Below are 22,894 nucleotides of genomic sequence, written 5' to 3'. Positions count from 1 at the left end.
ATATCTTCATCACAAGAGCAGGAAGGTGGAGCTGAGGGTGAGGTCCAGGCTTGAGTGTATAAGTAGGAGGCTGAGTTGCTTGGGGATCTGCATGGGTACAGGTGTGCCATGGGGTGGGGGCTGGGGGCCGGCCTCTGCCAGACTATCAGAACAGAGTAAAAGCACTCCAAAGCACTCTCAAGCACAGTCCTTAATGTGGCCCAAAGGAAAGTATTGGCCTTGAAGGAAGGGGGGCTTCAAAGGTCCCTAGAGAGGGATGAGGGTTTTATTTTGAGGCTGGGGGAGGGAAGGGGGTAACTTAATGTTTCATAAAGGCCCCTCAATAGAATTTCTGGACTTTGCTGCCACCTTGTGGAACTCATTTAGAAGGCAGGGTTGTGGCTGCCCCTGGCCAAAGATTGACATTTCACTGGGGTTAAAGATGGATACTTCTTAGGTTTTGTATAGTACATATGTATTGATTTACAAATAAATGATTTATTAAGTGATTTTTAAAAAGATGGACACTTCTTTCTCATTGTAAGTAGGGTTTCTCTTAGGCACATAGCAGTGAATTCCCAGGCTCCCCCCAGTCCCCCCATCATACTCATGATGTGCCTCTCTGCCAAGAGTTTAGCTCTCTTTGCAGATACAGGGACACAGGAGGTGGCATTGCATAGGAGAGACCCAGAAAAGTGTGCCCGTATCCCACAGGCTTTCCCAGAGCAGGAACCCAATACTGTGGTTTTAGGGGGGAACTCGGTGCAAAGAAGCTGTGAATGTGCGGAGGTGAAGAAGAGAAGACGGCAATGGGAGAAAAGAGTCAGGAAGGTGTTGGACACAGAGGTCTGGATTCAGCCTGGTAGGGACGGGCGCTTTAGCCCCCTCTGGGCTTCTGCTGAGTGACCAGTTCATCCACCCTGCTCATCTGTAAAATGGGGACATGAAGGAGAAAGGCTTCTCATCCACAGTGCCCCAGGAGCAGTCCTCACCCATTCAGAATGAGATGTGAGCCGGCTGAGAAGTGCCGATACACTACTAGCCATCTCACCACAGCCTCATGATTTCCCTGGACTTTTGCCCTATATTGGGAGCACGGTTCCCACCACGCCTATGAGCCAGTTACTAATATGATTCCCATTTTACAGGTGAGGAGACTGAAGCACAGAGCAGCTAAGTGCTTGTCCAGGGTTTCAGAGCTAGCCTTTGTTGGGGCCAGATTTCAACTGTGGATCTCCCTGTCCACATGGCACTCTTACACTGCCCTCAATCAGTATGTTTCCAAAAAGGAATGGGAGTGGCCAGGCTTCAGGTATGCCAACTCTGGGAACCTCCCAACTGGAACTCTGATAGGAAACAGAGGTAGAGCTTTCTTCTTCCTCATCTGCCCCTTCCCAACCTTAATAGATAAAGGTCTTTTTTTTAAGGTTTCTAGGAAATGAGATTCCAATCCTTCCCTTTCCACTCCCAATCTAATTAATGTTAGTAAAGGCAGTATCAGAAATTTATTCTTACAGTCTAACCTCCATGCCTCCAGATAAAGGAAGAAACTATAGATTAGGCTTCTATTTCAGAGAGGGATATTCTTGGTCTCTAAACCCAGGGTTTAATTCTCTAACCATGACAGTCAGAGCTGGCCAATCTCAGGCCTCAGTGGGATCGCTTAAATTATAGAGGACCAAGTTAGAAAAAAGAAAAAAAAAATACCCGACTCCCAGCGCTGATACTGCAGCTGATAATTAATTATCTGCTGTTTGTGTGCACTGGTAGGGCTCCCCCAACCTCTCACTCATCAGGGTGCACAGTGTGGCCGGGAAAGAAGGCCAGCGAGTTGGCGTCAGGTCAAGACAATTGTGTGGGGACCATCCAGAACCCTCTCGACTTCGTCCTCCCCCCTCCACTCTTCCACTCCCCTCCAATCAAGGGAGGAGCTGCCCTCTCTTGCCCACCTCTCCTCCCCAAACATTTGGGAGGGAGGAGAGAGAAGAAGTGATTAGCGCAGGGCATTGTCCCCGGATAATGGGCCCCAGCTGCTGCATGAAAGACGAGACAAAGCGCCTGGCGGCTCCACACGCATTATCCCCTCGTTAAATCTCTGTTATTAGATTAGATTCAAAATGTATTGATTCAGAGGCTGGGGGGAGTGGGGGAGGGAGGAGGATCTGGCTGGTGAATGCTGAACCACACCTCTCTGCAAGCTCTTCCTCCCCCTCCTTCAGCCAACCAGGCAACTTTTCTGCCTCGTGTTCTCTCGAGGGAATCTCCCCTGTGCCCGTAACCTGGCCTCTGAGTGCAGCCACTCTGCCTGGACATTCAAGAAACCGCTGAACGTCCACTCCTGGGAGGTGCCCTTGAGATCCTTGAGGCGAGGTTGCCTACATCCAGAGGAAAGGCAGTCTCTTTTCCAGGATGGCAGGACACAGACTCCATAGCTTTGAAGCAGCGCCAGTCACAAACTCACAGAGGGGTTCAGGCTGGGCACTTTCAGCACCTTAGTTGGAACCTTTTTATTAGAAATGACATCACTGGGAAACAGGGTAAAAGGGAAAATGAGATGAGAACTGAGAGTATTTGTAGGTGAATAGAGAAGGCTGCAGGAGAGAAGATGGGCAAGAGAATCGGCAAGCTTCCCAGAAGCACTTAAAAGACATGAGTGTTTCTGATCTTCTCTCTGCTAGGACAGAATGAGAGGCAACTGGCTAAAGTGGCAAGAGGAGGGGAGGAAGCAGCTTCCAGGAGGTATAACAGGTAGGAAGGAAATTCTGGGTGTTCTCATAACCTGGATAGAGCAAATGTCTCCTTGGGAGAAGACCAAGATTGGTTCTGATGAACAGGAGTTAGTGCACTGGGGGGTTCTCTAGCCCTGGGCCTCAGTTTCTCATACCTGGGCAGCACAGCCCGTATGCCAGATGGATAAGCTGATCGGATGTAGCTACTGGAGCAGAACATGTTACATGTGGCGGCTCATTCTCAAGGTGGTTAATTGGCTGCCTCGATGCTGGACTCCGTCACCCCATTGATTGTGGGTGAAGGAGGGGGGAGGGAGATGTAGAATCAATGGGATGATTAGTGTCTTACTAGCTTTCTGGTTGGACACTTTGCCAATAGCCACCCATTTACTGACCAGTGATGCATTGACAGTGCCAGACTGTTCACCTTCCTATCCCTCTGGCCTGAGACATTAGAATCACCAAACAGCACAGCTGGTCCAAGCAAGTTCTAGCAGAATGGGGCAGCTTTTGGTTCTAATACCAGGCTCCAACATATGGGCAGCAGGGGCATCCCAAGAGAGAAATGATGAACACTCCCCATCTTTAGCCCAATCTCTGCTCAGCAGGAGTCAATAATTGTGAGGGCCAATCCTCAGGTTAGACCCTACTCTCTATCCATCAACAAAGCAAAAATAAATATACAATTTCTAACTAATCCCTGGTAACTGAAATCAAAAGCACATATGTCTGGGGTGGAAGTATCAGATGAAACTTTATTCCTAGTTCATCTTAGGAGCAACCAGCCAGTTAGAAAGTATTCAATGAGTTCTTTCTGCATGCCAAGGAATCTGGAGTGAGAAACTGAGAGAAGCTAAACCAGATAAGTCACCTTCGTCAGCCCCTTCCTCATACTCTTTCAGACATGAAGCTCCAAAGTTCCCATGGTTTTGCCCTCTACCCAGCCTCCTGGATTGTTTATGAACTAGAATTACAGAGTTTGTGGTCAAGGGAATATATAGTTTCACGTTTCCCATACTGAGTCCCTTATAGTTGGGTGACCTGGACCAACTGAAGAGGCAGTGAAAATGTTAAAGGATTCATTCCAGATATTCCTTTTGAGTCCTCTCCCTTTAGCCTGGAAGCATTTAATCCCTCTCCACCATGCCTTCCTCAGAGTGACAGGCAACCCAAGATAGGGAAAGGGGCAAGGCTGGAGTGAGACTGGGAAGACCAAGGAAAGCCTCATCCATACATTGCAGACACTAAGACAGGTCATTCTTGGTGGAGTCTCACATTCTTTTTCTCTGACTACTTGTTAGGTTGATGAAGCAATGGGGTTGGATGTTCCTCAGCATGTCTTAAAATCTGATGTCTGGAAGAGGGAACTAGGATATGAAAAATAAGATCAAAGATCATTCTTCTGACTCTGTGTCCTTCTGGCCCTGCTTTCTGGTGGATGTGTCAGGGGCTGACTGATGACAATTCTCAAAGGAGATAAGAAATCCAGGCTGGATGGGGTGGCTCACGTTTGTAATCCCAGCACTTTGGGAGGCTGAGGCGGGCAGATCACGAGGTCAAGAGATTGGGACCGTCCTGGCCAACATGGTGAAATCTGTCTCTACTAAAAACTTAAAAATTAGCTGTTTGTGATGCTGAGCCTCTATAGCCCCAGTTACTCAGGAGGCTGAGACAGGAGAATAGCTTGAACCTGGGAGGCAGAGATTGTAGTGAGCAGAGGTGCAGAGGTTGCAGTAGCACCACTGCACTCCAGCCTGGCGACAGAGCGAGGCTCCGTCTCAAAAAGAAAGAAAGAAAGAGAGAGAGAAGAGAGAGAGAGAGAGAAGAGAAAAGAGAGAAGAAAAGAAGAGAGAGAGAAAAAAAAAATCCAAGCCTTGGCTTTCTTGGTGTTTCCCAAACACCAAACCAACTGGTGCTGACCATGGTGCTGAAGCCCATCTCTGTTCCATTGCAGTATCCAGCTGCAGGGAGAGAGCTTGCTCTCACCTTCACTGAGAGATCATGAGCCCAGGTAACAGGGCTGTATGGACCCTTTCAACATTCTTCCAGGTGGGTTGCAGAGCCAAGATTCCCCCTCTCTTCTCTCCATTGCCAAGTGTTCATGGTCCTTATACTCATACCTTAAATCCCACCTCCTAGTGTTTCTTCTTCAAAACAGCTACTTAAAGTATAAAGAGTAACTTACATAACTGCAAACCCACTATCTAATTTAAATTAAAAAACCAATATGACTGAAATCTCTGTACACTCCTCCTTAGTCTCATCCGTCACTCCTTTTCCAGATCTCTAATATCATGAAGTTGGTGTTTACATTTCCCGTGCAAATGCTTTTCAACCTATTTGTCACCTCCCAGTTTTCTGGGCCTGGAGGCACTAAACAACTGAAATTACACATAATTTCCAAAGTCACTTTTTATCACTAACTGTAAATCTCTCTCTCTCTCTTTTTTTTTTTTTTTTTTTTGAGACAGAGTGTCTAGCTCTGTCACCCAGGATGGAGTGCAGTGGCGTGATCTCAGCTCACTGCAACCTCTGCCTCCCAGTTTCAAATGATTCTCCTGCCTCAGCCTCCTGAGTAGCTGGGATTACAGGCATGCACCACCATGCCTGAATAATTTTTGTATTTTTTTGCAAGGGGTAGAGATGGGGTTTCACCATGTTGTCCAGGCTGGTATCAAACTCCTGACCTCCAGTGATCTGCCTGTCTTGGCCTCCCAAAGTGCTGGGATTAACTAACTGTAAATCTGTTTTTCTAACCATCCAACCTCTTCCCAAAGCTGCTTATAAATGGTTGAAAAGAGAGTTTAGGGCTTCACTGCATTTTATTCTTCCCACCTCCACCATCTGATGGGGGATGAATGTTCAGGGAAGTGGTCACAAGTGAGGCAAAGATAGAGACATTAGAGGTTAAAGAAGCCTAGTACAGTGTTATCAGGCCTGTGTAGTAGATAGTTGCTTTTGCCTTCAACCTAAAAGCAAAGTTGTGGGAGATGAGTAGAATTCCAAAGTCCCTTATTCAGGGAAGGGTCAATGGGCAAATGGCTTGATACATAGACAAATAGAGTAGATGAAGGGAGTGCCCGAGTTTCTCCTGATCAAAGAGAGCATGTTTTAAAGCCATGGTGAGCAGCTGGGGGTGGGGCAAGGGTGTAAGCATCTTGAACACCCAGCTTTTGAGGGAAGGGTTCCGACCTTGGCTTGGGATTACTGAGAAGACTTGGCATTGGAAATGGCATGGGAATGTGCCTGTGTCTTGAAAACGTCCCTGGCATTCCCTGGGCCCTGAGAAGCCTAAGCAGAAATCCTTTGCCCCTACCTAACCAGGCCTGTAACTGCTTCCCCACTGAGCTGTACCCACTCAAGCGTACTGCCAGATGAACCAGAGCGTAACCAGGGTGATGCTGTAGGCCAGAACCGCCAGCAGGTAGATGCGGAACAGCAGCTTGTCCAGCACGGAACCCACGTGCAGCCAGTCTCTGGCCACCTCTCGGATCTCATCCCGCTTCTCCAGGAAGTGCCGGATGGAGGACAGCTCTTGTAGCAGCCCACACACTGCCAGCGAGGCCTCCCGAGGTGGTGGGGGTGGGCCACATCTGTTCCGCTGGCTCTTCTCCAAGTCCTGGGGTCCTCCTACGTGGCTGCAATGGTTTCCCATGGCTGGAAGAAGGGCAAATCATTGGCAAGAGAGGGAGGCCCTGGGTGGTGACCTGAACACGGTCCCTTATGCTTCTATAGCCTGCAAGTTTTTGCTAGAAATAACTTTTCTTTTTACTTACTTTGTTGCCCAGGCTGGGGGGCAGTGGTGCTATCTCAGCTTACTGCAACCTCTGCCTCCTGAGTTCAAGCAGTTGTCCTGCCTCAGCCTCCCAAGTAGCTGGCATTACAGGTACATGCCACTAAACCTGGCAAAATTGTTTTTTCACTAGAAACAGGGTTTCGCCATGTTGGCCAGGCTGCTCTCAAACTCCTGACCTCAAGTGATCTGCCTACCTTGGCCTCCCACGTTGCTGGGATTACAAGCGTGAGCCACCGCACCCAGAACAACTTCAAGCATAAAAAGTATAAAGAGAAACTTACATAACTGCGAACCAACATCCAACTTAAATTAAAAAATCAGTGTGACTGAGGGTCTCCCTATACCCCTCCTTAGGCACATCCTCCACCCGCTTCCAGATCACTAACATCACGAAATATCCTTCCTGTACATTGCTTTTCAACCTATGGGCTTTCCTCAACAATCTTTTCATTTAGGCCTCACAAGAGAGGCAGAGTAGAAATTATTACTATTTCCTTTTTTTTTTCTGTGAGACCGAGTCTCGCTCTGTCGCCCAGGCTGGAAGGCAGTGGCACGATCCTGGCCACTCGCTGGGATTAGAGGCATGAGCCACTGCACCTCGCCAACTATTCACACTTTTTATATGGTGGTGCTGAAGCTGAGAGAGGTTAGGTGACTAGCCCGCGGTCACATACTTGGAGGATCATTTAATGGTGAGACCACCAAGGCCCAGGTATCTGGACTCTTGGTCCACTGCTCCTTCTGCTACATTTTGTTGCCTCAGAGGGAGCAGCAGGCTGGAAGGCACTGCACTCATTCATGATTTCAGGTCCTAGACCAGGAAATACACCTGCAAATGTGGCTTCCTTCACCAAGGGAAATCAGGCATTGGGCTGGCAGACTAGTTCACTAGAACTTGATGAGAGGTTCTTACAAAAATCTCATGTAAAAGGCCTGGCCCTAGCCAGGAGGAAGGACAAAGGGGAGAGGAGTGGAGAAGAGTAGTTAAAAACAGAAGCTTAGAGTGAGATGGGCCTGGGTTCTGCCAGTTCCTGGCTCCGTGATTTAGGACAAGCTAACTTCTCTATACCCCTGCTTTCTTATTTGAAAATGACAATGAGAATCCTCTTGGGTTACCATGAGTATTACATGTGATCATGTAGCCAAAGTGCTTTGTACACGGCTGGCACAAAATGTTCAGTGAATAAACCAATAAACTAACCACCAACAACAACAACAAATGGTAGCCGTAACAATTCCTCAGGAGGCATGAACTCCACATTTAATGTCTCTCTCATTAGAGAGAGAGATGTTTGAAATTCTAAGGAACCTGTGTTAAACAACAAATGTGTATATTTGTTGTTTTAATTTTTGTTTTTGAGACAGGGTCTCCCAGGTGGGGTGTGGTGATACGATCACAACTCCCTGCAGCCTCCACCTCCTGGGCTCAAGTGATCCACTTCAGCCTCCTGAAGTAGCTAGGACCACAGGAGTGTACCACCATGCCCAGCCAACTTTTTAACAAAATTTAGCAGAGATGAGGTTTCACTATGTTGGCCAGGCTGGTCTTGAACTCCTGGGCTCAAGTGATCCTCCCACCTAAGCCTCCAAAAGTGCCTGGATTGTAGGGATGAGCCACCATGTCCTGCTTTGGGCTGTTTAGAATAAGAGTTTTCAAAATCCCAGTGGCAGTATTTAACCATGTGAGGCAAGGAGACCAATAATTGCCTAAGGGGCATCCATTTGACTTCACTTATGGGTCCATCCTAGAGGGAGGCCACTCATCTCCTGACATGCTCAGCCTCTGGGACTCTTACCCTCTTTGTCCACACCCAAGGTGAGATTATGTAAATGAAGGAAGTGTCTGGACTGACACTTTTGGCTGAAGGTTGGCCCCTCCCAATAAGGCAGGGCATGGGGTGCCATGTGCAGTACAGCACCTCCTTAGCAGGCCACACCCTCCAGAGACTTTCCATGATGTCCAAGCCAGAAGCGGCCCCTCTGTGTGGACTCTTCCCTTCTATTCTCACCTGAGCAGTCAGCAATCTTGGTGGCTTGGGAGGTGGCTGGGGACCTATGGGAAGTCGACTGCTCCCGCAGACAAAGTAGCCAGGCGATTCTCTCCAGAACCAGGTGACGCAGCCAGGCAGGCACAGGCTGCTGAAGATCTTGCTTGTGCACCAGCCTCACGATGAAGATGGTCTCGGCTAAACTTATTACCAGCAGAGCCATGCACACCACAAAGTAGACACCTGTGCAGCCCAGGGCAGAGACAAGAGACACACACAGGAGGTGGGAGGGGGCCGGTTTCTCCCCAGACTGAGCTCTGCTGCCAGGAGAGGACTTACCAATGAGAGGAGTGCCGATGGCAGTGGCTGGGAGCGTGTCAGAAACGATGATCAGGAAGACCGAGTAGCCCAGGAGCAGTGTGATCTTGAAGGAGACCCTCTCGCCACTGTTGGGGGGCAGGTAGAAGCCCACGATGTCCATAACCATGAGGAAGATGCTGGGCAACAGCAGGCCAACCACATAGAAAAGGGGCCGTCGGCGGATGACCACCTGGGACCAGGAGAGGAGTTTGTGGGAAGCCTGGGGCAGACAGGCTCTGCAGAACAAGCCCACAAGCTCAGACCCCCTTGCTTTATGGGGCTCCCAACCTGGATTGCTCAGAGAAGAAAGCAATACCCTCCCTCTCAATCCAGGCTTGTGGCTGTTTAGAATAAGTAGGGGAGATTCAGGGAGTTTCCCCATCTACTTCGCCAAAGTTCCAGATGTGCGCAACCCTGGGGTTAGAAAAGGGCTATAGTTCTATCCAGTATGCCTCCTTAAGTCTACCTGGGTGTGAAGGTCTACCATCCACTCCCACTCACGTAGAACTTCATTTCTGCATAGCAGTGACTGCTTTCCATGCTGAACTCCCGAAAGTAGGGCAGCACACCCAGCAACTCCCACTCTCCCTGGTTCATGAAGACACTCTTGTCGAATTTCACCTTTTCTGGAGAGCGCCACAAAGAAATGTTGATGTCCTGGACTGAGAGAGAATAAAGCAAGCCAGCTTTGGAATCTAGTGCCCAGAGCCTGCCAGATCAAGTGATGATGGGACACAGGTGGGCAGCAACCAAGGGGAATTGATAGCCGATGGCCCAACCTCGGCCTCAGCACACCACCTTCAGCCTTGCTGTCCTCAGCTATGAAATAAGGTACTCATTATACCTATTTCACAGGGCCTCACTGAGGGCAGATGAAGTCTTAAATGAAAACACACGGTACAAAGAATCACGCAAACCATTCATTAGTAAGCTCTCTCTCTACACACACACACACACACACACACACACACACCCCTTCCAAACACCTTTCTAAGTTTCTCTGTTAGAATTACCCATTGCAAAAATGATCAAAAGTCAACATTCTTCACCTTTGCCTTGATGGAACTGCCTGTCTTTCAAAGTGAATTAGGAAAATAAGCAAAATCTTCACTTAATAGATTGCAGTTCCACTTTTCAATATCTGTAGCAGAGACATATACACCAGGAAGGACAGGAGTATCCATTGTAGAAAAATATTAGAAAATATTGAAATATCCATCAATTGGGAAAATGCTTAAAAAGCTAGGATGCGACCTAAATCATTAGATGCTTGCATTGGTGGTAGCGGTGAGCACAGCTGCCTTCCAAAATCATGAGCTATTTTACAGCAGCTAGAATTTTCAAGGAAGACCTAAATATGCATGAACTTAAAAAAATGTCTAAGATCTATTGTTGAGTAAAAGAATTAAGTAGGCCGGGCACGGTGGCTCAAGCCTGTAATCACAGCACTTTGGGAGGCCGAGGCGGGTGGATCACGAGGTCAAGAGATCGAGACCATCCTGGTCAACATGGTGAAACCCCGTCTCTACTAAAAATACAAAAAAAAAAAAAAAAAAAAATTAGCTGGGCATTGTGGTGTGTGCCTGTAATCCCAGCTACTCAGGAGGCTGAGGCAGGAAAATTGCCTGAACCCAGGAGGCGGAGGTTGCGGTGAGCCGAGATCGCGCCATTGCACTCCAACCTGGGTAACAAGAGCGAAATTCCATCTCAAAAAAAAAAAAAAAAAAAGAACTAAGTAGTAGCATGTAATAATATATACTGATATATTTATGTAAAATAAGAACTCATAAAGCAATTTTCATGTGCTTTCCATAGATGTGCATGTGTGTGCGTATAGATGCACACATGTATGTGTGCATGTAAATGTATAAAGAAGGATCTGAAAAATATATTGTGCTAGATGAAGTTTCTACCGGTAAAAGTGGTTAACTCTTGTTGAAATTTGGGATAGAGGGTAGAAGTCAAAGGAGACGTTAGCCTTATCTGTAGTTCTGGTTTTGGTCGAGACAGTCATGCATTACCATCATAACTTAACTTTAAGGTAATGAATACATCAGAACAGAAGTGGGGGATGCCTTCTTGCAGCAGGATGGTGTGCACTTCACTAGCCCTCTACCAAGCCCTTAGCTAGCATTCCTCCGCTCAGTAACACTTGCTGGGCACCTTCCTCTGTGCCAGACCCTGTGCTGGGGATCTAAAGGTGAGCAAGAAATCATATCCCTGCCCTTTCTAAGTTTTTTTACTTTTTCTTTTTCTTTCTTTTTTTTTTTTTTTTCTTTTCCTTGAGATGGAATCTTGCTCTTTTGCCAGGCTGGAGTGCAGTGGCACGATCTTGGCTCACTGCAACCTCCGTCTCCCAGATTCAAGTGATTCCCCTGCCTCAGCCTCCCGAGCAGCTGAGACTACAGGTGAGCACCACCAGGCCTAGCTAATTTTTTGTATTTTAGTAGAGACGGAGTTTCACCATGGCCAGGATGGTCTTGATCTCCTGACCTCATGATCCGCCTGTCTCAGCCTCCCAAAGTGCTGGGATTATAGGCATGAAGTTTTTATTTTTATAGGGTCTCACTATGTTGCCAAGACTGGCCTCAAACTCCTGGGCTGAAGCAATCCTCCTTCCTTGGCCTCCCAAAGGGCTGGGACTACATTTGTGAGCCACTTTGCCCACCCCTTTCTAAGTTTATATCTAGGAGGGAAGTACACATTGAACAAGTATTTACAAGGGTGGGGAGGAGACCAGGAAGCTATAATTTGGGCAACAAGGATGGCCCAGTTCAGGGGATGAGAGGGGAAAATGAGGAGCTTATACTTATTCTGCCATCAGAAGGGTGAGTAGAGGGTTGGCCAGACTAGGTGTGGTTGGGAGGAGCAGGTGTAGGGCAGGATGGGAGAGGGAGGAAAGGGCCAGGTATCCTAGGAGAGGAAACAACATGTGATAAAGGGAAAGAATAAGAGGATTTGGGACTAGAAAGGAAGGCAGCTGGGCAGGAGCAGAGCTCCGGGGAGCAGATGAGCCTGGAGCAGCAGGCTGTGGCAGAGTCAGCTCAAGAGGATGGATTCTGTTCCAGGATATGCCATCGAGGGGTTTTAAGTTACCTGGTCAGATTTGCATCTTGCTAAAATCTCACTGGCTTCTGTGAAATCACGAATTAAGGGGGACACAAATGCATGGGGAAATCAGGTAGGAGGCTAAAGAAGAAACCTAGGCAGAGGATGAGGGTGGCTTGCCTGGAGGTGAAGGGAAATAAATGGATCTGAGAGATGCTTAGTGCCAGATCCTGTTGGAGATATTGGAAAAAGTTGTCCCTTACTGAGCATCTTGCAGTCTGTTCACACTCTCATTGAATCCTCACAGCAACAGAGGGGCAGCAAGAGAAGCAGATTCACTTCATGCAGAGGATGAGGAAGCAGGAGCCCAGGACGTCAAGAAAATAAGTGGTGAGCAGGCTGGATATGCACGAAGGCACCCTGGGGAGCACTCCTAGCTCAGCTGTCCCTTGGGTCCCCCAACCTCCACCCCTGCCCCGGCAAAGCCCACATACTCACTGGTGTGCAGCCAGCTGGTGAAGGTCAGCGAGCAGTTCTGGACGTCGAAGGGGAAGTTGTAGATGTCCAGGCTACAGGCAGTCACTATCTGGAGGGGCTTGTAGTTCTGAACTTCGCCTTGATGCTGAATATATACGTACGGGATATTTGGAGACTTCCCCACGTCCACGCTGGCCGAGGAAAAGGGGTCAGTTTGGGAGCTCAAGAGGCAGAGCAAGCCCTGGGAGCCTGAAGATCTTGGAACAACTGGGCAGGGAACGAAGTTCGGGGAGGTGTCTAGACAGCAGGACAACCTGAATGCTTTGTCTGGTCTCGGTTTTTCCAACCTTCCTAGCTTCCTGACTTGCTGTTGTCAAGGCTATTTTTTAAGCAGTAAGGGGAATTTCTCCAGTATTCCCCTGGCTCCTGGCCACACAAGGCAGAGAGGAAAACCCATGAGCCCAAAAGCCAGGTGCAGTAAGGAGTATGCCCAGCGGCCCCTACCCGTCACTGCCCCAGGCTGGGCAAAGCTTGGCTTCCAGGATCGCCAGCCCTGTGGGACAAGGCAGGCTTGGTGAAAGAACGGGATCTTGTGTCTTGTCCCATCCTGACTCTGGGCTTCTCTTTGCTTCCCACCCCTAGAAGTCCTTTGAAATGAGGATAATCATTTCTGGAGGAAAAGGAGCTAGAGAAATGGATAGGAATTGGGGAAAGCCAGAAAAGACCCACAAAACCTCGCCCCACTCTCGTAGCTGATCTTGAGTGGTAGGCCCTCCTGAGTGACCACCGCGGCATGGGGGTGGGCTGAGCCCAGGGTGCTAAGCCCTCAGCCTTCTGGGAGATCAGGATAAGGGATGAGAAGTCAGGACTAAAGCCACTTCACTATTGAAACTGGAGATCCAGCAGAAACTGGGATTTCCCAGAGCCCTCCAGCCTGAGCTATGCAAGGGATGGGGTGTGGTCATGGTCAACTGCCTCCCTTGGAAAAATGTCAGTGGCACCCCCTGGAGTTGGACAATGCTGTGGGTATGGGTGGAGGACGGCCGATCCCACCTGTCACCTTCCCTTTTCCGTCTGTCTCCCCAGCCATCTTCCCTGCCCTTGAATTCTGAAGTCCAGTTGGTGGGCCCTGAATGACCCTGCCGGATGGGGAGAAGGAATGTTGGCTGGAGCCAAGTGGGACCGACTGTGTTTGGCTGCTGGGAATAAAGCCTGGTGGGACCCACTTCACATTGGAGGAGCAATCTGTGGCCTGCGTGTACATGTGTGACTTGGGAGGTCTAAGCATGTCTTCCACGCTCGTTTGGAGCCAGAAGTGGCAGCCACCATCAGTGCTCCATTTTTTTGGAAACATTTACTGTCTCCTTTAAAAGTGCAGCTGTCCTATTAGGCTATTATAACTCAGTGTGAATTCATTCACTGGTTTCTTTCCCCATGGCAGGGGCCTTTGGGCTAAGAGGTACGAAATGTAGTATCAAGCACAGAAAAGGAGGAGTTTTCAAAAAGAAAACGACAGAAAAAGTGAGGGGAAGACAAAGGGAATCTGACTCATACCAGCTTTATCGACAGTCTGCAATTCTTGGTGGGACATCTCAGATGCAACAGTGGCAATCTTGTCTCCCCATCCCCAGGCTTCTCCAGCCCCTAAGCCACCCAGCCACCCCACAACTGATGACAGTACTCACAACTCATTGATGAGAATGTCCGGGACCCAGATGCTGTCTGTGGGGATGGACAACTTGGTGATATTGTCAAAGTCCTCAGGGTTCCACTGGAGAAACTCATCAGTCCAGTACTAGGAGAGGAGCAGGGATGGTCACGGGCAGCCCCCTCCATCTCCAGTGAGAGTCGCCTGCAACTCAGGCAGACTTCACCCTCAATGCCCAGGCAACAGGTGGGCATTTTCCTGGGAAAAGTGGGTGTCAGTGGCACCCAAATCCCTCAGCACTAACTGAGAGTCCCCTGACCTCTTCATTCACACTCTGCCTACACACATAACAACTCAGACAGATGCAACCTTGGCCCTGGAAGGAAGTCAGTCATTTCCAATGCCGTGAGTCCCCCCTCTGCCAGCTGAGAATTTCAAACAAATAACTTCTTGGATCTTGGTCTCAACCATTTATAGGGAGATAATAACATCTGCTTCACAGGGTGGAGATGGTTGTTGTTAAGTTTTGATTAATGTATTCTCCATTTTTGTGCCAGGAGGGCCAGTCTAAAATGTAAATTTGATCGTGTCACTCCCTTGCTTAAAATCCTTCCGGGGTGTCCCATTGCCTTTAGGATAAAGTTGAACTTCACAGCCAACACAGGCTGATATAATCTGGCCTCTGCTATCTCTCTAGCCTTGTGTTTTGACCATGCCTCTCTGTGACTTCTACACTGCAGCCGTATGCGATGAAACACTGCTGGAACCTCCACGTCTCTGCCTACCCTGCTCCCTCTCCCCAGTCTTCTTTACCAGGGTACATTTTCCTCATCCTTCTGGACTTAGCCAAGGCATCTGTCTGCTCCCTTCTCCAGGACACCGTCCATGACCCCCGCACCCCAAGCTGGGTGACACATGTCTCCTCTGTGCTCCCATGGTTAGCAACGTGTCCTTGCCCTGTTGGAGTGGCTGTCTTGCTGCATTTCAGTTGTCAGTACCTGTGTCTGGTCTGTGAGCTCATGGTGGGCAGAGCCTCAGTCTAGCTTGTGTCTCTAACTCCAGTCTCTGCACAGTTGCTGAGACCTGTAGACTGCCATTCCCTCACTGCCGATGCAAGCAACTGGGGCAGACAAGTGTCCCTAGAGCTGCAGAGGTGGGAGCTTGGCTGGATGTCCCCACAAAGGAGCTCCAGGCTGCCTGTGCTTGTTTGGGTCCCTTCCCTTTGTGTGCTGCAGTAAGGGATCCCTCTGTGAGGCAGGGGCGGAGCAGTACCTCAGGGATCAGCATTCTAGCTTCTTCCTCCACCCCACGCCCTGTCCCATGACTGGCGGTGGTGATGGATGTGCCATGAGCCATGGGGAGGGACAACAGAGACCCACTTATGCCCGGTGTGTCCCCAGAGCCTCTTGGGCGTGACCTCTGTGAGCTATCCTCATGCTCCTGCCTCTGTGTGTTCAGCCACTTTAGTTTCCCCTCTGATTTCTCCCCGACGACCCCAGAGGTGTCCAGAGCCGGACCCCTGGATAGTGGCCCCCCTGTTTTCCTCCCCCACCCCAGCTAGAAGCCTGCCAAGCTGCAGCCACATCCATTCACGAGGGGCTGACCCAGGCCCATCAGAAGCTCAAATAGTAGGGAAATGGCTGAGGATGTGGGGACTAAGTGGATGGAACGAACCATCCTGTTTCAATCACCCAATTTGGTTGCTGTCCAATTTGGCTAGGAAAGAACGGAGGCAGAACAGTCTAGCAAATGGAGCTGGCTGAGAGTTAAGAGCTCCCTTCAACAGAGGCTGGACAAGCCATAGTTTGGGGTGCTTTGAAGACCTTCAAAAGCCAGAGGGGGTTTGGAGGGTTTCTCCTCCACCAACTTTAAGCCTCCTTCCACTCTCAGACCTGAGATGAGATTTCACACTCCTGGATCTCAGGCTGAGGGTGCCTCTGAGCCTCTTCCCTCACCTTCCCTGGCCAAGGCCAAGGCCGCTGAGACTCCTTCCCGGGAGGAGGGGTCCCTATCCCAAGGAATGGGGATGGGGAGGCACAGGTCTGCTCACCTGCCTGTACCAGATGTAGGTGGTCAGCACCTGATTCTTCTCATCCTAAGAAAGGAAAGGAAGCTTGAATAAGTTACCCTGTACACTGGAGGTCCACCCACGCACACCAGCCCCACAAGGAGAGGCTTCCCTGTGCTCCTATTGCTTTGGAAAGTGAGACTGAAGAGCAGGGTCTAGGGTGGGAAAAGTAGATAGACTGGAGCTCCCTGGTCACACAGGAAAAGTTAGTCCTTCACTAGGGTACACCCAGAAAGAAATAAAAATGATTTATTTTTCTTTTTGAGACAGTCTTGCTTGCTCTGTTGCCCAGGCTGGAGTGCAGTGGCACGATCTCGGCTCACTGCAACCTCTGCCTCCCAGGTTCAGCGAGTCTCATACTCAGCCTCCCAAGTAGCTGCAACTACAGGCACATGCCACCATGGCTTACTAAAGTTTTGCATTTTAGTAGAGATGCAGTTTTGCTGTTGGCCAGACTAGTCTTGAACTCCTGGCCTCAAGTAGTCTGCCCACCTTGGCCTCTTAAAGTGCTGGAATTATAGGCGTGAGCCACCATGCCCCGACAACAGTGATTCATGTTTCAGCTTCAAATATACATATAATGCTTGAAGCAGTATCTTACGTCTATAACCCCAGCAATTTGGGAGGCTGAGGCAGATGAATGGCTTGAGGCCAGGTGTTCGAGAACCACCTGGCCAACATGGCAAAACCCCATCTCTACTAAAAATACAAAAATTAGTCAGGTGGGCTGGCATGTGCCTGTAGTCCCAGCTACTTGGCTGGTTGAGACCCAAGAATTGCTTGAACTTGGGGAGCAGAGGTTGCAGTGAGCCAAGATTGTACCACTGTACTCCAACTCCAGCCTAGGCAATGGAGTGGACTCTGTCTCAAAAACAAACAAACAAAATATACATATTTTATATATATATTACTGTGTCTGTATATATATATAAAACATACATATTATGTATATCTTCTATTATTTTCTATTATATAATATATATCATATATTATATATTTAACATAATCGAAGGTATATATGTACCTTCTATGATATATATCTCTATATTGTCATATAGTATAAGATCATATATAGTATGAAATTATATAATAAGTAATATATATTATGATACACACAGACATACATATAAATGGCCTGCCTTGGTATGAAATTAACAGCTACAAAACTACATATATCACAAAACTCATCACTCTCCCTTCTCCCCCAACCAATTCCCAGTTTTACTTCCCAAAGCACCACAGTACCCAGTTAATGGTGTTTCTTTGCAGCTATGTTCTAAACACAATGACTTCATCCCATATCAAGGGGGTACACTGACTGTAGTAGAGACTGGGACGTTGAGTCCTGCCCAGCTGACCCCGACACAGAGCTCCTGTATGCCTGCAGTTGCCTTCTTGTTTATCTCTGCACGGTGTCTGACCCCCTCTTCTGAGCAGTGCGCCCCACCCTGCTATGGTAGCTGATGAAGGAATTGATGAATAATTGATCTGTTGGCTCATTCTTCAACGATCATTTAATGACACCTGCCATGTACCAGGGATGTGTGTAAGGCCCTGAGGGCATAAAGATGCATGGGATAGTCTTAATCCTCTTACAGTTGACATAGAGAGATGCAAGGTATGAAGAATTGCATGTGGGAAGTGACTCCCTCACTGTACAGATGTGGGAGCAGCAGCCACATGGTGACCCCAGGTTTCTGGGTTGGGCAGCTGTGCAACAGCTGGAATCCATCTTCAGTTGTGGTGCCAGACCATAGGTCCTATGGATTCTAGAATGCCCCCGAGCTGCCTAGGGGGTGACTTGTCTCACATGACCTCCTCCCACCCCCAAAGGTCTGCCTGTATGTAGCACGAGCCTCACCACATTGAGGATAGCATAGACAATGACATCAATGGATATGGTGGTTGGCTTCCTCCAGTCCCTCACAGGCCGCACGCCCTTCTTATAGTTGGTCAGAAGGTAATCCGACAGCCTCAGCAGAGCAGGCTTGGTGGTGTTTCGGCCCTGGACACCCCCAGTCCTCCTGGCTGGGAAAGAGAACAGTTCAAAGTGGACATCAGACCCCCGAGTGTTCCCCCAGTTCTCTTGCCTTGGTTTATAAGCTCTTAAAAGAGATATGACCTCACCATGCCCACCTCACAAAGTTCTCAGATATCCCCAGAGACTGACATTCTCACCACTGGAGCATTTCGTCTGCAGAGACTCCTACCACAATTCAAATGGATTACCTTGTAGAAAGGACCTATGCATTAACTGACAGCAAAGCAGGAATCTGGCTTGGAAAAGCAGGCGGCACGAGACAGCTGAAGTTCAAAGCAGGCTGAGGGCTAAGAAAGGTGGAGAGCAGGTGGGCCCATGGGGCCTAAGCGAGAGGCTCTGGGGAGCAACAGGGAAGCTGGCTGTCAGGGTGTGATACTGAAAGCGAGACAGCTGCAAGAAAGCATGACCCCCAAGTGCACAATTTCTTAGCCCAAGGGTCCACATCAGGGTTTTCCTACACTGAGGTCAAACCTCAGCATCTGCATCTTCTTCTTGAGCCTGAAACTGATAAAAAGGAAGTTCGGGCATCCAGTAATAACTGGCATTTCCTCTACATCCTGCAAAAGCCACCCTAAGAGGATGCCCGCACCCTGCCCCAGGCACACACAAGCTATGAGCGGAGGGCTGACCAGGTCCACCTCCTAGGGTTGCTGTATGGGTAAACTTGATGGGCTTAGAAAGATGATCACGGCAAGGTGTAGAGAAAGTGAGGAGAGACCTAACCACTTCTGGGGCAGGAGGCTTATGGGGACAAACCAGCGGTGAGACAGCCCAACTCCTGGGCTATGAAGATTTTGTGTGCAGCTGTTTTTGCTCTGGAAGCAGTAGGAGTGCTTCCAGAAGAGTGGCCTGACATATACAAGTGAAAATGCATGGGACGACGAAGGGAGTGCAACTTAGAGGGCCAGCGCTCGGGTGGCGAAGGGGAGATGGGGTGGGCAGGGGAGCCAGGGTCTTTCACTGACCAGGTGCCTGCAGGCCTGGCTTTTGCCAAACAAGACCGGGTCTTCTCTCATCTTGTGTGCAACCTGTACAACTAATCAGCCCTGCAGATTCTCCTCCTCTCACCCTACTATCTGTGACACGCTGTTGGCTTCCTTCAGAAGGACAGAGAAGAACAGAGAGAAAACGCAAAACAAACAATGACAACAAAACCTACTTTTTAAAGTGTCTCCTTCGGAATAACATGAATGAAGACATTCTTCATTTAACTTTAGAACAGCCTGTCAGAATGGCTATTTGCAGACAAGGATTCCCAAGCCCCAGAAAGGTGGGCACTGTGCCCTGCAAGTGGAGGACCCAAGTTCAAACCGAGACCTGTGTGCGCCTTCACTACACCAGCAACCTCCTGGCTCCTATTGACGGGCGTCCTGGCCAGCTTGGAGAGCACCGAACTCATCCCAGCAGGCTCAAGGCGAAAGAAGGACAGAGCTTCTTCTCAGTCAAGGAAGCCCCAACCACAGTCATCACCTACAGCTTGCATGTGCTTAACCCACAGAGCATCCCCAAACGACTGCTCCGGGGAGGAAGGACAACTTGTCCAGAGCCCTTTGCATCTGTCCAACCCCTGGATGGCATCTTTCTAACTGTGCCCAAGTGTGCTCAACCCTGGCTACTGCAGGGAAGGAAACCTCACAAAGGGCAAAGAATGTGGTCTGCAGCAAAAGGAAGCAGGTCCCTTTGTGACTAAAACAACCTGCATTCAAGGGAGTCAGAAAAGGACGGGCGTAGGGAATGTAGACAGAATTTGGGTGTTAATGGAGTGTAGTCCTGGAAAGGAACTTGGGCAACCTCAGGCCCCGAGAATAAACCCGTGGAACAAAGCCAGTGAAGTTGAGGAAAGATGACTCGACTGGTTCCGATCCCCACTCTGCTGCTAACAAGCTGTGTAACTTTGAATGAACTACCTGCCCCGCCTCTCTGGGCCACAGAAGTCCCATTTATAACAGGAACGGGTGGACAAAATGAGTTCTAAGGTCGCTTGCAGCTTTCATTCAAAGAGTTTAGGGAAAGGGCAAAGAGGAGAGGAGCCCCCTCCTGGTGCCTGTCTTTGTATTTCTGAGATACCAGGCTACTTCTCTACTCCCCTCTTTGCAAGCTCCACTTTTGCCCCGCCCTGGGACCCAACATTCCCAACTCTCTCTAGCTTGACCACCAAGATACCTCAAATGCTGTCATGCTCATAGGTGGTAAGATAGCTGACTTTCCTGCAGCCACACCTTTCCCCACCCTCTTCTCCGCAGCCCTCAGAGGACTGAAGCATTCCCCCCACCCCACCTCCGCAGATCATCAGCCAAGTCCTGCCGCTTCCTGAAGCCCGCTTACCTTCTCCCTGTGCCAGGAATGTGGGGAGGAGCAAGGCGAGCAGTGCCTGCTGGACCCACAGCAGCATAGCGAGCTTCCCACGCAGGGGAGTGCCTCTGAGTGCTCAGGGCAAGGCCCACCAAGGGCCAGCCTTCCTGTCCTCTGCCAACCTCATGTCCCAGCCAGCCTGCCTCTTGCGGCCACTGCCCACACTTTCTGAGACTGCAGCCTTGTACTCCCAGGGCCACCAACGTTGGGGAGGCGCCAAGTTTTCCTGCAATCAGTCCTTCAGCTGGATCATGTTTCAGGCGGGAGGAAAGGGGAGGCGATCGCTGAGAGGGGAACTGGCCCTAGCTGATGTCATGCTGTGGGAGCTCAGTCCATCCATGGAGAGGGGGAAGGGGCTTGGCCGCGTTTCCCCAGGGAGTAACTTGGGTGGGGACAGGGGGCTGCAGGAGCTGGAGAGGCAAGGGTGCAGCCTGACCCCTGGGAGGTTCACCAGGCTGCTGCTTTCATTGATGTCCCCTGGCAAGTATGTTTCGGTGGCACTGGGCTGGGGCAGGGTAGGGTGAGTCAGACAGGAGCAGGAGGGCCATTTTCTTACTCCCCAGGGTGACATAACCAAGCAGGTGACTGGGCATCTCTGTAGTCATAGGAAGGGTAATTGGGGTCACCACAGGTCTGCCCGTTTGTCCTCATCTAAATACTTATATTTAAATAGTAAAATACATATTAAAAAATAAAATATATAATAAAAATATTATTTTACTATCCATATTTATTTTATGCATTTTTATTGTACATAATAAATACATATAGTAAAAATAATAATATATGCACCTTGTAGAAAAATATGAAGAAAAATTAAAATCATCTGTAAGCTTACAACCCAGAGACAGCCACTCTTAACATTTGGGTGTATATTCTTCTATAATTTCCTTCTGTAATGTGTATACAATGAAGTAAATATCACACACATTTAATTTTGTATCCTCTTTTTTTTGCTGAATATCATTTTGTAAGATTTTCTTTTTTGTTCTTCTTCTTTTTTTTTTTTTTTTTTTTTTTTTTGAGGCAGAGTCTCGCTCTGTCGCCCAGGCTGGAGTGCAGTGGTGTGATCACCGCTCACTGCAACCTCAACCTCCCACGCCTCAGATGATCCTCCAATCTCAGCCTCTTGAATAGCTGGAACTACAAATGCAAGCCATGCCCAGCTAATTTTTGTATTTTTGGTAGTCCCCCTAAAGGGACTAGAGGCATGAGCCATCACGCCTGGCCTTGGAAGCATTTTCATTACCTTCCTTTTAAATGTGGCTTTCTTGACGGAAGTGTTTCTTTTCTCTTTGTGAGTTAAATAGACAAATGTCTATCCCTCAGGCACTCAGCTGTGTACCCCTAAAGTTGCCTGCAAGAAGGATTACTGTGGATTTCTATTTGAAGGAGTCCTACCCTAGCTCACATTTGAGTAGATGCCCCTACACCAATCATGGTAAGCATCAACCACAAAACATTTTCTTTCCTTTTATTTTCCACTTGACTGTAAGTTTGGAATAGGCTAGGAACCCTGCAGGAAGGAGGAATTTTCTGAATTGTAGGTGAGTTAAAAAAGAAAGAAAGAAACTACCTTGGTCAGGGCTGCATCCATTTCGGTTCTTATTCCTGTGCCTTGTGAAATCTGCATAAAGCTTTATACCATTCACTGATGGGGTCCCTTCCTGTGGCCATTAGCAGGGTGTGGCTCTGCAATGTGCAGTCACATTCAGGGAACCTGGGCTACTCTTCTCAAGTCATATGCTCCATCACTGCGCAATCCAGAAAAACATGGGCAATCAGCTCCAAGAATTTCCCTTGGGGGAATGGAGATGAGGGCAGGGAATAGAATAGAGGGCCCCAAACTTCTAGAGAATTTATAGAGTCAGACCTCTCCAGAATTCCAGAATGGATGTCCTTAGACCTGAGGTTTGACAACAGGATAAGGCAAGGCAAGAAGAACCAGGCTGCCTCGTGGGCCCCCAGACTGAGGTCTTGAATAAGGCCCAAGCTCAGGCAGAGCACTGTAGATTCCTAAATGCATCTTCAAGCCCAGCAAAGGTTCTTTTTTTTTTTTTTTTTTTTTTTTTTTCAATTGAAACAGGATCTCACGTCATCACCCAGGCTGCCATGCAGTAGCAGGATCACAGCTCAATGCAACCTCAACTTCCTTGGCTTAGGTGATCCTTCCACCTTAGCCTATCCATCTAAGTAGCTGAGACTACAGGTGCGTGCTACCATGCCTGGCTAATTTTTGTATTTTTAGTAGAGACAGGTTTTGCCATGTTTCTCAGGCTGGTCTCAAATTCCTGGGCTCAAGTGATCCACCCACCTTCAGCCTCCCAAACTCCTGGGCTTACAGGCATGAGCCACTGTGCCCAGCCAACAAAGATTTAAGCTCCCACTTACCTCTAAGTGGCCATTAC

General features: G+C 48.8%; 1 protein-coding gene across 2 annotated transcripts; it reads right to left on the bottom strand.

The window, feature by feature from the left end:
- Positions 1-2,993: 2,993 nt before the first annotated feature.
- On the bottom strand, positions 2,994-20,744 carry HTR3A (5-hydroxytryptamine receptor 3A). 2 transcript variants are annotated; one of them, XM_003923687.3, is made up of 9 exons: positions 20,460-20,744; positions 17,955-18,121; positions 16,076-16,120; positions 14,063-14,172; positions 12,399-12,568; positions 9,354-9,514; positions 8,832-9,042; positions 8,514-8,735; positions 2,994-6,365 (listed from the first exon to the last, which is right to left on the bottom strand). In XM_003923687.3, the coding sequence occupies exons 1-9, from the start codon at positions 20,524-20,526 to the stop codon at positions 6,067-6,069; spliced, it is 1,452 nt and encodes a 483-aa protein (XP_003923736.1). In that variant the 5' UTR covers positions 20,527-20,744; the 3' UTR covers positions 2,994-6,066. The 2 variants fall into 2 exon arrangements, with proteins under 2 accessions (XP_003923736.1, XP_010332830.1); XM_010334528.3 differs by having other exon boundaries at positions 8,514-9,042.
- Positions 20,745-22,894: the final 2,150 nt, after the last annotated feature.

The sequence above is a fragment of the Saimiri boliviensis genome, chromosome 6 (assembly GCF_048565385.1).
Source record: "Saimiri boliviensis isolate mSaiBol1 chromosome 6, mSaiBol1.pri, whole genome shotgun sequence".
NCBI lineage: Eukaryota > Metazoa > Chordata > Mammalia > Primates > Cebidae > Saimiri > Saimiri boliviensis.
This window is presented reverse-complemented; position numbering and strand designations above follow the sequence as displayed.

Coding starts and splice junctions, on each gene's coding strand:
- HTR3A (XM_010334528.3), bottom strand. CDS start 20,526: ATGCTGCTGTGGGTCCAGCAGGCACTGCTCGCCTTGCTCCTCCCCACA. Junction 18,122..20,459: donor ATTCCTGGCACAGGGAGAAG/GTAAGCGGGCTT, acceptor TCTCTTTCCCAG/CCAGGAGGACTGGGGGTGTC. Junction 9,515..12,398: donor CACCAGCTGGCTGCACACCA/GTGAGTATGTGG, acceptor ATTCTCTCTCAG/TCCAGGACATCAACATTTCT.